Source organism: Pseudorasbora parva, chromosome 15 (genome assembly GCF_024679245.1).
Source record: "Pseudorasbora parva isolate DD20220531a chromosome 15, ASM2467924v1, whole genome shotgun sequence".
Taxonomy (NCBI): domain Eukaryota; kingdom Metazoa; phylum Chordata; class Actinopteri; order Cypriniformes; family Gobionidae; genus Pseudorasbora; species Pseudorasbora parva.
In genome coordinates, this window is record NC_090186.1 from 31,886,005 (window position 1) to 31,903,923 (window position 17,919).

Below are 17,919 nucleotides of genomic sequence, written 5' to 3' on the forward strand. Positions count from 1 at the left end.
CAGAGTAGGTATAGAGACTGAACTTACACACTCATTCTTGACCTGTTCAAGCTCAGTTTCTAGGTCTAGATTTTCATCTTTTAACTTTTTTATTTTCTCTTCTTGGCTGTCCATAACACACTGCAAGTCTTCTTTCTCTGCAGACAATCTTTTAGCTTCAACCTTTAAATGGTCATTTGCATGACGCATATCAGCCAGCTCACTCTTTAGCTCTTGGATCATCATATCCCTATCTCTCATCTGTTCATTAGCAAGGGATACTCTGTCTATTGCTTGGGTTAACTGAGCAGCCCAATTTAGTGCTAAGCTAGAGAGGAGTTTGATTAGCGAGGCACCTTTTATGGCCTGGCCTGCTGCTTCAGCGGTTAGCTGTGTTGTTTTGAGGCTGATTTCCTCATAATCTAAGCCCTTAATCATTTCTATGTAACCTGGATTCACAGCACTGGTCAGGTCTACAACCAGCTGTTCAGGTAGGGTTAATTCTGCCATTTCCAACAGATACTAGCAGGTTAGCTATTCTCAGTATTTTAGACAACAGTTTTTATAGTTTGAAGTCACAGGGGCACTGTAAGCCACACCTTGACTAGTGATACGGACTCTAGACCGTGGTGATGAGTAGTCAGAAGGAACTACCCTTATCTGACACTTACAAGTTCACACAGAACTCTCAAATTCTGATAGTCTTACAAGGTATATGAGCCCTTTGCTATACTAGTGGTAGCAATTAGTTATAATTAATAATCACAACCTCTGCTAACACTATAGTTTCCTGGATGAGGAAACCTTTACCAGAACTATGCCACTATAAAATGGTCCAAAGCTTAAACAACAATTCTATTTACTGCAAACAATTCAGCTGCAACAAATCCTATTCATAAATGGTACAACACGGAGCTGAATGAAGAAACTACAAATCAGGCTTGGGAGGAACCACCTGCTAAGCAAACAGTAACTGACCAAACTGAGAAATTTAGTTTCCTGTTAAAGTAATTTACCTTGCAGTCTTTAGGTGAATTCTTTGTGTTGATGAACAAAAGACTCGTTTCAATCTTAGTTGGCCTCACACGGGGCACCAAAATGTAGTGATTATTACTCAGTTCACCGATGACGTAGTGATTTTTAGATCACGTGTCACTTAAGGTGTGGTTATGAGTGTATCAGATGACCCCTCCCTCTTTGATACGGGGCACCAGCTAAGAATACTATCTTAACAATATAAGAACACTCGCAAAAGAGCTGTTCAGTAATTCAGAATTAATGTAAATTAGAGGGAGTTGGTCAGCTGATTTATCTGAAGGATTTGTGAGTCTGGACAACCAGTAGAGTCTTTGATCATCAACACAATGAAGACACAGTGTAATAAAATGAATGAAATTTATTAACAATAGATATGCAAGAGTAAATACTTAAACGATTAATAATGCTAGTAATGGATATATACTTCTAAAGGATAGTAAACTAATAACCAAAAAGTAATGAACGAAACAATAAAACCAATAAATGATGTGAGCACAGAATGGATAAATGCAATGCTGTTGAACAGAATGTAGCAATAGAAGAGAATTGTATGGGAATGCTTCTTATGGGAACCACCTAATGGTTCTGGCACATGGTGATAAATAAATGCTTATTTATCATTAAACAAATAATAAACCTATTATTTGTAACAACCTGACCTCAAGTAATAGTTATCTAAACAGGTTAGAAAACATATGCTGCATGTATAAACTAATGCCAAGGTCTCTAGAAAGAGGTTTGGTAAGTTTATATTTACGTTTCACACAGTCGGGTGATCAGTCCTGGCAGTAGATACGTCTTCCACTGGTTATGCGGGTAGCGTGCAGTGGGAGGGGCGCAGAGTTGCAAGTAGCCGTTGCCACGCTGGGCTGAAGGATGCAGAACTCTGGTTGCGCCAAGAGGGTCCTTAAACGTGGACCAGGCAGCTGGGTCAGTCGAATCTTCACAGGGTCCTTTGCAGGCTGGCTGCGTCACTGAGGAGCCGTGTGGGACCGGCAATGTCTGCCGATGCAGAGGTCCTTGGTGGACTGGATGTGCTGCTGGAGGAGTTGTAAAGGTCAGATAAGATCTCTCAAGGAGAGAGCCCTTTTCCAGCTATAGTTTGCCGAAAGCAATATAAAGGTTTTGCTCGCAAAAGCTTAACCTCCACTGTCTTGTAGTCTCTTTCCTCGTCAGGTCAGAAGCTCAGGACGTGGTGTGTCTGTTAGTGTCTCCTTCCCCGTCGGGTTAGAAACGCAGAACGTGGTGTGTCTGTTAGTGTCTCCTTCCCCATCGGGTTAGAAACGCAGAACGAGGGTGTGTCTACCCGGGGGACATATTTATCCCTTTCCGATGAGGAGGAGATTGAAATCCGGCGCCTTTCCGGTCCTGGATTGTGATTGGCCACTGGGTTCTGAAGTAGGCACGGTGTTGCCCACCCTAGTGTGGAACTCATTTGCATAGCATAAAGTGGCATGTTAAAACAATGTCTTAAATGTTTTACCCATGCATTATTTCTTTACCAAACCTCTTTTAAAATATAAAAGGCATCGTATGGAACAGATAGAGACCAAACATGATAAGAAACGGCTAAGTCATCGTCCACGCATTCGTTTATCTGTTAATGTACCTGTCCCGTGGACTGTTGTTTTTACAGTCAATAACCATTAACATAAACTGCACTTTGTGTGAAGATGAGGTGGATGAGTTGCAGTTCATATACATTTAAGACATCCAAACATGTGTATGAATGGATTTAGATAGACCTCTGTGGCCTCTCTTTTGCTGCTGCCTTCAGGAGGTCCTGGAGGAATTTTTATGGCAGCACTTGCCTAAACCTTAGGAATGAGTTTGGAGGTTAAAATCCACTTGTAGACCAATGAGAAGTCCTCTCTTTGGTGGTGGTGGGTGCAGAAGGTCCCCCCTTCCTGCCATGTAAGAGGTGTCTGGCAGTTGTCTTGGCATCTTATCTGATGTTGCTGAACATTTGTTTATGTTCATTCACCAAGGGTCCAATCATAGTGTGGCACATCTTCTTCCACACTGGTAGTTAGGGAGGGGCCTTGCCATAAACTGGTCTCTGGAATGCCACCCTTACTGATGTTCACTACATCTGTCATTTTCTAAAAAAAATATAAAACTTTATACACTTACTGCATCTAGACCATTTTAACCACAAATGCGCTTCTTGCTCTAATCTGCGATGCGTCATGCATTACATCATCATGTTGGCCTTCACAAAAATAGGTAAAACAACGATGTCGGACGATTGTTTCACCCTACTGCGATACTTCTGCCTACATCACACGTGACCTTTCCAACGTTAATGCTGAAGTGAACTACTCCTTTAAGAGTGTGATAAGCCTGGAATCATTGTATCAAAATATATTTTCTTTCTCTTAAGAATTAACATTCTCACCCTTATCATTTACTCACCCTCATGTTCCAAACTTGTGTGACTTTCTTCTGTGGGATGTTTAGCAGAATCTAGGATCTAGAAATGCCGAAAAACACCATTTACGTCTCATAAAAGCAGTAAATACAACTCATGCGCTATATTCTTAGTTTTTTTTTGCTATTTTTTTAGGTTTCAACAAAGAATATTTGTTTTTGTTCTCTAATAGTCTTTTGTGTCATTCACATTCATATTTTTTTATGCTTTTATTCAGTATGCAATAAATTAATCTAAAGTATTTCAGGTCAAATAAAATGTTCTGTTTATCAATAAAAGTCATGAAAAAATGTATCACGGTTTCCACAAACATTTTAAGGAGCACAACTGATTTCAACATTGATAATAATAAGAAATGTTTCAAATCAACATACCAGAATAATTTCTGTAAGATCTTGTGACACTGAAGACTGATTAATGGTTGCTGAAAATTCAGCTTTTCCATATATTACGTACAAATAGATTACATTTTAAAGTATAAAAAGAAAATGGTTATTTTAATTTGTATTATCTCAGAATATTATTGTTTTTCAACAGAATATCTGCATTGGTGAGCATAAAGCCTAGTTCACACTGCCCGATTTTTTGCCCCGATTTTGAGTCGCCGACAGGTTTTGTGAAATCACAGACAAATGCTCGAGATCACAGGCAAATTGGTGCTCGTTCACGCGAGTGACAGTCACGCAGTGTGAATAATCAAAGACGCGATCAGAGAGAACGGTGAGATATTTAGCATGCTAAATATCTGGACCTGTCTACGATTCAAACTCCTGCTGTGTGAACTGCGTTCTGACTGAAAATTACACTGACAGCCAATGAAAGAGTGAGATACAGGGCAGCGGGAGGTTCAGGGAGGAGTTATAGAGCAGAATATAAATTTTAATAGATATATTTACAATTCTATCAAACAGAAACAAAGGCCAAACATTTGCACATCCAGCCACAGCAGCAGCACTTTACAAAATTGTTTATTTACCTCAAACTGTCTTTGCAGAACACAATCCTGGCTCCCTCTCTCTCTCCAACAATTTCCTCCGCCATAATCTTTTTTCTTTTTCTTCACAAATCAGCGCACGTACAATTTGAAGCAAACTTTGTGCAGTTTATCATTTTTAATAACAATTCCATGTCTCACGCGAGAACTCCGGTCAGACGCACGTGTGATCTCGCGTTGTTTACTTGTCACATCACACGTGTAGTTGGGAAACGTAGTTTGCGCACGGGAGAGAGAGAGTTGTCGGCGATTCTTCCTCATGCAGTGTGAACTCCTCTGTCGTCAAACCATCGTGCAGTGTGAACACAGCAGAGACTGAATGATACCCCAGATAGTCATGTAGTGTGAAAAGAGCAGTGACCCGACAAGTTTGAAAATCGTGCAGTCTGAATTAGGCTTAAGAGACTTCTACAGTAAATGTAGACTTCTACTTATACATTTATGCTTCTTTCTAAAAACATAAAAAAAATCTTTCCAATTACAAATTTTGACCTCTAGTGTATATTCAAATGTGTGCAACACGGCAGGTTTGTAAAGTCACTGAAATATGCACATTTAAAGCCACGCTATGTAACTTTTTCAGTCCGCCGGAGGGCGCCTATTCAAAGCAAAGGCGTAGTTTGTTGACGCCAGGTTTAAGCGCAGAATCTTGGGACATGTTGTTTTCACCTCACAGCCGGTGATAAAGAATCCGGATAGAACTCGGGCAGAAATCATGTTCATGTATGCGATTATTAACATTACTGTAGTATGAAGCGGAGCAGGACCGAGTGTTATGGAGCTGAGCAAGGCTGCTGGAGCAATTGTTGTGTAACACACGGCTCGCGAGCAGTGATACTTTTATTAGGACAGGACACAGTCGCCGGCGTTACCGCTTTTCCAGTCATGAGTATGAGGTAACACAGCTCTGTTTATCATATTAGATACATTTAAGTGTGTTTAAAATGATGCTATGACATTAGTCTGTGCATGTGACACTTGTTGCACACTGCTAAGAGTAAAGCTCTTCTGCAGAATAATACCAAAAACCGAGGGTAACTCAGATGTCCCGGTTCCTTGGTTAAAATAGCAATTTTACTGTATTACTGTTATTTTTTTTATTTTGTTCAGTGGTTGTTATTTGATAGGTAGCCTATAGGCTGAGGTTGCTTTCACTTTAAAGATTACTGCCTACAGTAAACGGACCCATTAGCCTATAGCCTATAATGTCAAACTTCTCAAACCTATTCACTCAAGACACTGCCAAGACGGACATTTAGACATAATAATGGGTGTATTTGATTATGATTGTTCAAGGGCATAAGCCTATATAAAAACAGATCTGTATACTCGCGAGCACTGACAGCCGGCACAAACAATCCTCCGCCAGTCTGACATCGGTCCGTGTGTCAGGAGCGAATTGAGTTTGTGGTATACAACGCTTTTATTAACTCTTTTTTAGTGTTATCGGGCATATCATACTTTTATTTGGTCATTCATCCATCTAAGTAATCAATTCGTCCGGTCCTTGGCACTTAGGCCTATGCGAGACAAGATGGCAGCCGAGAAAGATTTACTTTCGTTTTTACAAAGACACACTGTGCAAGCACCCCAACGTCTGTAATCCTCATGAAAACAATGTATTAAAGCTTTAAATAAATTAGTTCAGTTAGATTTTTATTTTTTGTTATTGAAAACATTTTTTTGGTGATTATTTTGCGGTGAAATGGCAAATTATGAAGGATCGCAAAAAAAAAGCGACATTTTTCTGATTTTGCATTGTTTTCAGCGATCGCGGAATCGTGAAAAACTGGAGGGACTGAAAATGTATAACACTGGCCTGGTGGTTTTTGGATATTTTACTGCAAAAATACTACATAGTGCACCTTTAAATCAAACTGGTTAGATTTTCACTGAATAACAACTTAAATTTTAGCCCATTCCTAAGACAGTATTGAATATTCTGTTAAATGTCTCCTTTGGTGTGTCCTTGAATAAAGAAAGTTGTGCAGGTTTGTAACAACATGAGGGTGCATATCAAAGTGAGTAAATAATTTCAGGCATAAATTTCAGGAAAGATGCTTTCAAAAGTGTTACTTCAATAATCATATTTGGAAGGTTTTCTTTCTTTCAAATAAGGCTCAAATGTACACTTCAAAAGGATTATGGTAAGTTTTGTAATTTAAAGTCCTCGTTCTTATAACTGTTTATTCTGTAAGCTCTTTTAATGTAAATGAACTGAGGAGCTGAGAGACAGACAACTGATTCCTCATGCGCAGGTTTATCTCTGTATACCTCACAGGTTACGCAGGTGGTTTACAAAATGTCATTTTCATCAACTAAAAGAGTCCAATTAATCAACGTTTCTGTGAAATAGCTGTTTGGATATCCAAAATTTCCGTATTACTCTCAGGTGCTCTATTAATTTTGACACTCAAAGTAAAAGGAGCTACTGAGTCATAGTCCTCATCAAGCAGAATGCCCAGAGGTATTAGGACAAAAATGAGAGTGGAGAAATGTTCCACCTTTAGATAAGTTTGAAGAAGAAAAAATAAACAACAAAACAGTGAAATTAAATTGTTTTCTTTATCACACAGCCCTAAGTTACAGTGAAGAAGCAACAGAGGTTATACACGAGACGTACAGTATAGGAACACCATAGCACAATTATCCCAAAGGAAATTTCACTATTATCAGGTGCCAGTAGCTAATTGTCACATAGCGGGAATGATGGGTGAATGTAAATGAAGTGGGGAGTGATGTGCTATAGCAGGCTGCTCTTTTATGGCCTCTGTCAGTGTCCAGCTGTGACGCATTGGTTCACATTATCAGGAGCTTCATTATGTGAAGTGAATAGAGCATTTATTATGGTGGGTTTCATTACCGAGGCATGGAGATCCAATCAGTGACTGCGCTCTGGAACCCATTCAAAGAGCTTCTCCCTAAAAGACTGTATTAAACCCCAACCGGGAGCGATCCAGGTGCCAACAGGTTTCTTTGATGTCTTAAGCGAACGCTGTCAGTGCACGATCTCTGGAGTCTAGCAAAACATTTTAATGTGGTGATTTATTTCCCATTTGGAGAACTGAAGAGCCTAGAATGAAGTGTGACATTAATGTTGCATAGGAAACATCATGATTAACTGAGTGCATTTATTTAAATAATATTTTGCATTAACGGTCATGTAAATGCCACTTAACTGTAAAAGAGAACCATTAACTTTTTATTGCAAATCATCCAATCTCTAGAGTCTATAAAGGCATGTACCTCTGAAGCTAAAAGTCTTCACTTAGATTTTTACATTGTTGTGCTGAGCCCACATTACACCTACCTCATTTCCCCTTGGGAGGCTCTTACTCGCCTCCACACTGCTGAAATCAACTGACAGCTACAAAATATTTGGACAGCAACACCTTTTGTACTTTATTTGTACAATTTGTAATTGTGGTATTGCAATTAGAGGCTAAAAGTGCAAACAATCTGCTTTATTTTAAAATATCCTTTTTTTGTTGTTGAAAGTTTCTTGTACCAAAAAACAGAGAACTGTGTATTCTCATTAAATAAAATGTTGCCAGGGCGATTCTTTTAACAAGAGCTCTTAAAGGGGACATATTATGCCCCTTTTCACAAGATGTAATATAAATCTCCCCAGAATGTGTCTGTGAAGTTTCAGCTCCAACTTCAGTGAAGTTTTCCCCCCCCGATTTTATATCTTGTCGAATGTGCCTCTATTTTGGTGTGAGCAAAAACGTGCCGTTTTTCTGTAAGTCTCTTTAAATGCAAATGAGCTACTGCTCCCCGTCCACTTCCAGAAGAGATGCTTTGCACGAGCTTCAGATTACTCCATCAACAACAAACAGGCAAATCTCACTCAGCCAAAATGGCACATTTGTGGAGTGAGTGCAGCCTTATATGTTTGAACTAGAGTCGGACACAGATGGAAAGACTGCACCTGGATGTACATTGATAGTAAAGTTCTGGCCAATAGAACAATTAATTATTATCATGTTGTCATTTAACCAATTAATGACTGATATCACAATTTTGGTTGATACCAATAAGACAATTAATTATCATCATGTTATGGTTGTTAGCTGATAAAATTATAAATATTAAAAGTCTGGCTGATAACAAAAGGATGATTAATTATTTTGTTGTTATGGTCATTAACCGATAAATGGCCTATATCAAAATTCTGACTGATACCAATAAGATGATTAATTATTTTCATTTTTTGGCCATTAAATGATAAGTGGCCCATATTAAAGTTGATTACTATTCTATATTTTAAAAAAATATTAAAATAATTGAAATTCCTAAATCATTTAAAAGTAAAATTTGGTATCACAGCATTATGACAACGGTATTAAAACTGTATATTAATTCTGAGATTTTTAAAAGAACAAGTTTATGTTTAGCAATGTTTATTCAATTATTAGCATTATTTTAAGCACGAAACACCCTTTGTTTCTTATGGATGGATTTGGGTCGGCATAACCTATCCCTCTAAACTGGTTAGTGTGTTCGTCAGCACTGTTTCTGTAATTTTGTTTTCCACTTAATATTTCTAAACATGTTGTTGCTTTTTCTAATTACAATGATATAGTTTATACCTTGTACAAGCCCCTATACAAAGCATAGGACATTTTTGACAAGAATTGTCTCATTGCCTACAGATCTGCCTCCTAATTCCTTCAGTGTTTTATTGGGATCCGTTTCACCCATAAATTTGAGTGTATTGTATGAGAGAGAGAGAGAGAGAGAGAGAGAGAGAGAGAGAGAGAGAGAGAGAGAGAGATTAATGGCTCTGGAAGGTGGTCTCTGACCCCGCTGCTATCAGCTCCCATCCTCTGCCACTGTGTGCCCACACAACCTCACCTGTGTCACCCACCGGCAGCGCTCGGCTGGTTTATCTCACCTAACCTGCTTTCTCTGATGCTCGTGCTCTCCTCTTCCCCTCCCACTTCCGTATTTGCTTGCCTGCTCGCTCTCCGTCACGGCTCTCCTTACCTTTCGAGACGGGGACCTGTCGGCGCTATCTCAGGATGGGTGTGCGGTGGAAAGGAGTCGTGGCTTGGTGATAATGGAATCCCATTACTGGCTCGTCCGACTCTCACTTTTCACTTATCTGACTGTGTGCAGACTACCCTTCCCACATAAAAAAAAACACTCAGCATAAATATATCGCACAAAGACTCATTTAATTTGACTCTTAGAGTTAGGAGAAGCTCAAACCGCAATGCTAGTCGTGACTCGAGTAATCCTTTCAATTCTACTATTTTTGTTTGTTCGCACTATTTTAGAGCGACTGTTTAGTTTAGACCCATAGAGTCTTTGTTTAAATGCCCCAGTGTCAAGTCTGATGATACACTAGTATGTCAGGAAGTAGGACAGTTCCAATTAAATGACCATTGGCATTGTCTCTTTGATTGTAATGGTTATGTTACTGAGTGTTATGCCTGAACTCTGAGGTTTTCAAAGTGACGGGTACAAAAAAACAAAAAACCCAGCTCTATTACGTGTTAAGTAGCAGACGTAAGCAGGATCAGTGACGGAAGTCGTGAGTCTTTATTTAGCAGTATACCAATTATTGAACTCTTGAATTATGTTATTTTCCAATTATGTTTGATCCATACAGTACTTTAGGTGAAATGAATCTTTCCATCACAAGTATCTTATAAGAGCACACAGCCTAACAGCATGCAAGCTAAAAATGCTTATATTCTACTTAAAATTCTGCCTTGAATCTCTTGTCTACAGCTTCTAATTTCCATTAAGAGATAAGTGGCAACAGTTTGGATAAAGATTAAAAGTTTGATAAGATGTGGATGTGGAGTCTATGTTAGAGTCTGCAGATACCACTAATTAAAGTGCAGTGTGACTGATATTATGCCTATATATTATAAATCATTTTGTTTTATGATGGCAAATGAGATATAAACTTGCATTATAATAAGATATATTGTATAAAACTGCTTAAAATAAAAACATTTTACACAATATTTACTTAGAATTCACTACAAAAAAATAAAAAATATATAATTAAAAAAGCTTTTTATGCATTGGCTTTTATTTCTCTTTAGTGCACTCATTAATGGTCCTAGTTAAATAAGTCTCACCTTAGCACTGCTCTAAAAAAACATCTTGTCTCGGTCCTCCAGGAGTTTTTTGAGAACCCTGCGTTCAGACCAGACGGGCTCAAACTTTACCCTACGCTGGTGATTCGAGGCACTGGACTGTATGAGCTGTGGAAAACAGGCCGCTATAAGAGCTACTCTCCCAGTGCATTGGTGGACCTGGTAGCACGAATACTAGCATTGGTCCCACCATGGACTCGCGTGTATCGTGTACAGAGGTAAGAGGGACTTAATGTTACAGTTTTCTAGATGCTACCTTTCAAAATTAAAGTCTAAGGCAGTAACTCTAGATCTTGTATTCCATTTAAAATGTGAGAGTAAATGCCCAAATGTTAATTTTTCATCTCTGACCTGTGAATTCATATAGTAAGAAGACCAACAGCATATCTAGATGTCAAAGACATGGAGGAAAAGCTAATTCTGAATGATTCTCATGTTATGGCTGATTATTAGTCAATATTAAAATCAATACTACTTTGTATAAATAAACTAAAATACTAAAACCAATATAATGAGCATTACAGTCAAATATCATTCAATACTATATTTTAATAATAATTAAAAAACAAAACAAAAACGAACTCTAATATCAGTAACCGATATGGTACCAATGTATCATGCATCCCACATTTTTTATTTATTAAAAACTGAAGCATTTCCTGTTGCCCATATTCATTCTAGTGTGACAACCTTGTAGTTGTTAAACTGCTTTTAAGAAGGCTGATAACTGTCCTTATTCAGGGATATCCCCATGCCATTGGTGAGCTCAGGGGTGGAACATGGAAATCTGAGAGAGTTGGCATTGGCCAGAATGAAAGACATGGGCACTGAGGTAACCTTAAATCTTTAATCAATTTGTTTTTCGTATGAATTCATGGCCATTAATTACAAACCATGTTGTTGACTCATGCAGTGTAGAGATGTACGAACCAGAGAAGTGGGCATACAAGAGATTCATCACAAAGTTCGACCATATCAAGTTGAGCTGATCCGCAGAGACTATGTGGCTAATGGGGGCTGGGAGACCTTCCTGTCTTATGAGGACCCCGAGCAGGACATTTTAATTGGTCTCCTACGTCTTCGCCGCTGCTCACCACAGTCCTTCCGGCTCGAGTTGAAGGGTGGCGTTTCCATTGTTCGGGAGCTGCATGTCTACGGAAGCGTTGTCCCTGTCAGCAGCCGAGACCCCAGCAAGTTCCAGCACCAGGTAAAGACACCTTATATCTGCCAGTAACACACGGCAGAAACTGCTTTAACATGATTTGACATTAATGATGCCTGATTCCTCATGAAGGTCTCATTGCCAAAACTTTGAATTATAGCAGTGTGCCTATTTTTGTTCGATTATTTGCTTCTGTTCATTCCTATTCTCCTGCTAATTGGATTTTTCGAGAGTTGCGGTGTCATTTCATTTACATTAATGATGGTTAAGAGTGTGGTCACTCTTGGCAGGTTTGGTTCGATTAAAGCAAATCCTGGTGCGATTGCTCCGTTTATTACAGTTCATTTAAATAAGTGTGAACCCTGCTGTACACCAAACACTGACCAAAGACATCTAAACAAACCAAAAAGAGGATGTGATGTCACAGCATGTGACCCTAAAGGTACATAATGCTCAAGCATGCCTGTTTTTTGAACCACCGTCGTCTTGTAGCAGATCTCCATTTGTGTGTGTAACGGACGGAGGATTTCCTGCCCCTGTTTTGACTCCCTTATACACTTTAACACACAGTGTATGTCATAAGTCTTTTTTTGTTGTTGTTGTTGTTGTTGTTGTTGCTTTTTGTATCTTTAGGTTCAGTGTTAAAAATGACTTTTTTTTTGGACCAAAAGAACAAATGTAAACACACCCTAGAATTGTGTTGAAAAACCTTTCCTTTGGTGTGAGAACTGGAGATAAATGTCTAAATTGCCCAGATTTATTTTTTATTTAAGGCCTATTTTTTCATGTATTGTATATAGTCTTACTGACTTGTATTCTCATATGTTCTCTTTCACCTCGTGCATTTGTAGGGTTTTGGGATGATGTTGATGGAGGAGGCCGAGAGGATAGCCAGGGATGAGCACGGCTCAAGCAAATTGGCTGTTATCTCAGGTATCAAATATATTCTCAGCGTTAACTGAAATGGCACTTTCATTTTGTTGGTTGTTCTCTTGCCCTCGCTTGAAAAGAATGAATATGGAATTTTGACATACACTTCTCCAAATCAACTGCAGGATGGAGATAACAGCAATTGGAAAATAAATGAAAATCTGCATTCATATTATTTTGCCTATGAACATTTACTGCATGTCTGACAAACTCAACCGTAGTATATTGGATACCCGAGCAATACCTGAATATATTGGAAATACAGTGAGGTTCAAAAGGCTGATACCACATTCTAAGTGTCAGTGGCATTGAAACATTGATATTATGATACTCTCTGGACATAAAAGGGTGATTATTCTTTTTTCTTCAATCAGGGACATTTAATTAGTATCGATATTTACAGTACATTGATTGATTACAATAAAAAGTAACTGTTTTTAATTTGAATATACACTAATTTGCCAAAAGTATTGGGACACCCCTCCAAATCATTGAGTTCAAGGTCGCTCTCAGGAGCTCCTGTGCCACCGTTGCAATAAGTCCATTCGTGAAATTTCCTCACTACTGAATATTCCACAGTCAACTGTTAGTGGCATTATAACACAGTGGAAGCAATTGGGAACAACAACAACTCAGCCACGAAGTGGTAGGCCACGTAAAATCACAGAGTGAGGTCACCGCATGATGAGGCACAAAGCGCACAGAAGTCGCCAACTTTCAATAGCTACAGACCGCCACACTTCATGTGACCTTCAAATTAGCTCAAGAACCATGCGTAGAGAACTTCATGGAATGGGTTTCCATGACCGAACAGCTGTAGCCTTACATCACCAAGTGCAATGCAAAGCGTCAGATGCAGTGGTGTAAAGCACTGGACTTTACTGGACCTAGAGCAGTGGAGATGTGTCCTCTGGAGGGACAAATCACGCTTCTCTGACTGGAAATCCAATGGACACTGGATTTGCCGGTTGCCAGGAGACCAGTACATGCCTGACTGCATTGTGCCAAGTGTAAAGTTTGGTGAGGGAGGATTATGGTGTGAGGTTGTTTTTCAGAGGTTGGGCTTGGCCCTTTAGTTTCAGTGAAAGGAACTCCTAATGCTTCAGCATACCAAGACATTTTGGAAAATTTCATGCTCCCAACTTTGTGGTAACTTGACTGGCCTGCACAGAGTCCTTACCTCAACCTCAAAGAACACCTTTGGGATGAATTAGAGCGGAAACAGCGAGCCAGGACTTTTTTCCCAGCGTCAGTGCCAGACTACACAAATGCACTTCTAGAAGAATGGTACAACATTCCCATAAACACACTCCTAAACCTTGTGGAAAGCCTTCCCAGAAGAGTTAAAGCTGTTATAGCTGCAAAGGGGGGACCAACTTCATATTAAACCCTACGGATTAAGAATGGGATGTCATTAAAGTTTATGTGCATGTAAAGGCAGGCATCCCAAAACTTTTGGCAATAAAGTGTATTTTAAAATTGCATTTATCCCTGTGATGGCAAAGCTGAATTTTAAGCAGCCATTACTCCAGTCTTAAGTGTCACATGATCCTTTAGAAACCATTCTAATATGATGATTTGGTAGCCTAGAAATCTAGACGCACCCTAGCGGCAGCAAATTTAATTTGCCCGCAAACATCTTGATGTGGGTCTGGCTTGTCAGGCTAATGATTTGGTGCTCAAGCAGAATTTATTTTATCAACGTTGAAAACTGTTGTGCTGCTTAATAATATAAATCTTTGTAACATTATAAAAGTCTATACTGTTACTTCAGATCTCTTTAATGCATCCTTGAGAACTAAAATCATGAATTTATTTCAATTAATTTCTCCATGGTTCCTCCAGTAGAGGATGTACCGTTGAACGAATGGTTCTTTTCTACTTTAATTCTAAATTTTAATCAAATGTTTGTTTCAGGTGTCGGAACGAGGAATTACTACAGAAAAATGGGGTATGAACTGGAGGGGCCATATATGTTGAAAAACCTTTACTGAAGCAGAGAGGAATTCGAACCAAGATGGAGAATTTCAGGCAGGACACTGAGTTTAAAGGAAATCTTTACACCCCGCCTATAATTGGACTGGGCATGAGGATTAGAGGGGGCAAAGAAAACTGTACTATTTTTCTACATGCCAGCCAAAGAGAGTTTTCTGTACGCGTTTTGTTATGAAGACCACGATGCAAGTGTCAGTGCTTGTTAGAAAGGAACACCATTCTCTCTTGGCCTAAGCTCCCATTTTACAGAGTTCTCTTTCCAGTATACTTGCCAGTGCATTTACTTCTCTGGGTTAACACTCATTATTTTTTCGGCACATTATTTTCGGTTTCTATTGACAACACTGGACATAAAAGAGAAAAAAAAACTGGCTCTCAGCTATCCCATTATGAAAGCGTACATTTTTCATGTGGATTTGGGAGGGAGAAATAATTTATGCTTGCAGCTTAGCACATTTGATTAATCCGCCATTTTTCCTGTTCTGTTAATTCTGAGGAGAGATTAATTGCATTTTCATGTTTTCTTGGCTTAGCATGGAAAGTGTTCATCTGGTCATTTTTTATTATTAATAAAAGATATTTATCCGGGATTTCAGTTATTACATGATTTTACATTGTCATTAATCGCATGTTGGCACGAAGGCACGCGATTTGGATGAAGTTGAATAGACATAATACAGCCGTCACTGAACATTCAAAAGAATTAATGAGTAAGACATCATCTGCGGCGGTCTCCTGTCCGGATTAGATATGAAAAACTGTCACCAGAATGATTGAAATTCAATTGCCTCTATTTTTGACAGAATGAAAAGTTCACTGGAACTACTCTGCTGCGTTTTAGAGGCTGTCGCCACACCACCAATTTCTGAGAAAGCCGCTCGGCGTGGCGAGACTCTCCTCATGATATGTCTGCTGATGGGTTTTTACTGCTTCATTTGACATCGCAATACCCGATTATATCGCTATCTCAGCCTGTGAGTCAAGGTGTCAGGCGAATGATGACCGACCTCGCTTTAAAGCCAAGCTCAGTCAGATCACACTTGTAAGATGTTTGTCATCAGAGAAATGGCTTCCATTAAACAGCAGTATGTTGTTTTGCCACCACCCCACAATAAAGTGATGATTTAACAATCGTTGATCTCATAATTTCCCAGCACAGACCCTTTGTTATGACTTTAATGGCTTAATAAACTCATAGGTTAAACAATGAACAAAAGCACTATGTCATCGTGTCATCCTAAACCAATCAGCAGCTTTCACTAAATCTCAGGAAGTTTTAACTAGACAATCCCATACTGGATTTTGCTAATTAAGCTGGCTCATTGCAGTCATTATTCCTCATGAGTGAAGTCTTACCAATGCAGAATTAATACTGATGTATGTAGCCAAGATGATGACCTCAGAGAAAGCTGAGTGCTGCGTTTAGATAATGTGCATATTTCGCCACCGAGGTCAAGATGAGCCATTGCAGCGTTTCATTTGCAAACCAGCGATGCGTGAGGAAAAGGGCAAAGTGTCTCTAGAGATGGAAATGTCACAGATGAGATCCACTTAGAAGGATTCTCGGATGCATTATATTATTGCCGGTGAGGCTGTAAGGTTTCGAAACCCTCTGTGACCCTTTAATACGCTTGAAAGTCGTTAATATTCAACTTTGGCATTATTATTGGCTTTCATCAACTCAACACTGAAGTTAACTGCTTTGTCTTGATCTTGATCACAGAGATCTGTAGAAAAAAAAGTACTGTCTTGTATCATTTTCTAGACCTGAAACCTACTGAACACAACTTCAAATCCAGCCACATGCCATTTATATCCATTACAAAGGAAGACTTTAATTTCCTGTAAAAGATGACTCACTTTCCAAAATCAAAAAGCCATTTGATGCATCCTGCCAAAAAAACCAACTACAAGACTGGCCACTAAAGCGGCAGAAACCAAGATGGTCCTGTCAGTGGAAAACAGACGATCTGAATGATTGATACGTGTGCCATCTTTCACAGATAAACATTAGAGGAAACCAAATTAGTTCGCCTCCTATCTCAATGATGTACATGCGCCACCAGCTGAGAAACTTCAAAGGTTTCAGTCATTTTGACTTTCTATAATTATACTGTCCCTCAAGGTGGCGATTTGTGGCGTGACCGTTCTGAATGCACCGTTTCTCGTGTTTTGCTGCGTCTGACAACACGACTGAAAGGGATTATGACCGGCTATCCTTATAAGCATGAAGGCTGTGTTGTAAGCATGTTTGGACTTGGAAAAGATTATTCACACAATTGTTGCAGTTGTTTCGTATTGTTCTTTAGTGGTCTTCTAAATAAATACATAAAATAACACTTTTAATAATTAAAAACAGCACAAAATAGAGCAAAAACAGTTAGCAGTTATATTAATATGGCTGCATGATATTGAAGGAAAAACACAATATGAGAGGCAATGCAAACCCCAATGCTCAAAATAATTGATTGGCTTGAGTAGAGCCAACTCAAACTGAACAAATTAGTTCAATCAAATTAACTTTTTGAGTATTTAGAACTTTGAGTAATCAAAACTCTCACAAGTTAAGTAATCTGAACTGGGTTGGAATTTCTAGTTCCCAGCATGCTTTGCCTTGAAATTCAAAAGGGAGATGCTAAAATTAAGTGTTACATAATGTTATATATTTTTTGTGAAGTATATATTTTTTGTACTTCAACTTTTATTTATTTATATAGCACATTTAAATGTTGTTACCAAAAGTACTTCAGAAATTGAGAATATAAAAATACACATGCATATAAATAAATATTGTAAAAGGTCCCCATAATCAAAAATCCCTTACCTTAAAAGCTGAACTAAAAAGACCTGAAACCTCTAAAGATGGAGCCTGCTGACTCGCCTGCCCGCAAACTGTACCACAATTTAGGAGCTACCACTGAAAAAGCACAATCACGCTTTGATGACTTCTTGGACTGAGGACTTGGATTTTGATTTGTTGATTTTATTGACCTAACTAATGTGTAAAACCCTGAAAGGTTATCGATATAATTTGGGGACAAATTATGAAGAGCTTTAAAAACCAATAAGACCCTATACTTAACTGGTAACCAATGGAGAGCGGACAGCACCGGAGTGCTGTCAGAAGCCTGCCTGCAGTATTCTGTACAAGCTTCAGATGAGATGATGGCCAATGACAGATCCCTACATAGAGGGAGTTACAATAATCCAGTCTGAAAGTAATAAAAGCATGAACAACAATCTCCAAATCTTTGAAACTTAGAAAGGGCTTTAT

At 38.8% G+C, this 17,919-nt stretch overlaps 1 protein-coding gene across 1 annotated transcript in view; it reads left to right on the forward strand.

The window, feature by feature from the left end:
* elp3 (elongator acetyltransferase complex subunit 3) overlaps nucleotides 1-15,244 on the forward strand; it is a 40,948-nt gene extending 25,704 nt beyond the window's left edge. The window contains exons 10-14 of the mRNA XM_067418634.1: nucleotides 10,583-10,776; nucleotides 11,300-11,390; nucleotides 11,472-11,765; nucleotides 12,572-12,653; nucleotides 14,568-15,244. Of these exons, the coding sequence (XP_067274735.1) occupies nucleotides 10,583-10,776; nucleotides 11,300-11,390; nucleotides 11,472-11,765; nucleotides 12,572-12,653; nucleotides 14,568-14,644 (738 nt within the window). The 3' untranslated portion in view covers nucleotides 14,645-15,244. The remainder of the gene's footprint in view (nucleotides 1-10,582; nucleotides 10,777-11,299; nucleotides 11,391-11,471; nucleotides 11,766-12,571; nucleotides 12,654-14,567) is intronic.
* Nucleotides 15,245-17,919: the final 2,675 nt, after the last annotated feature.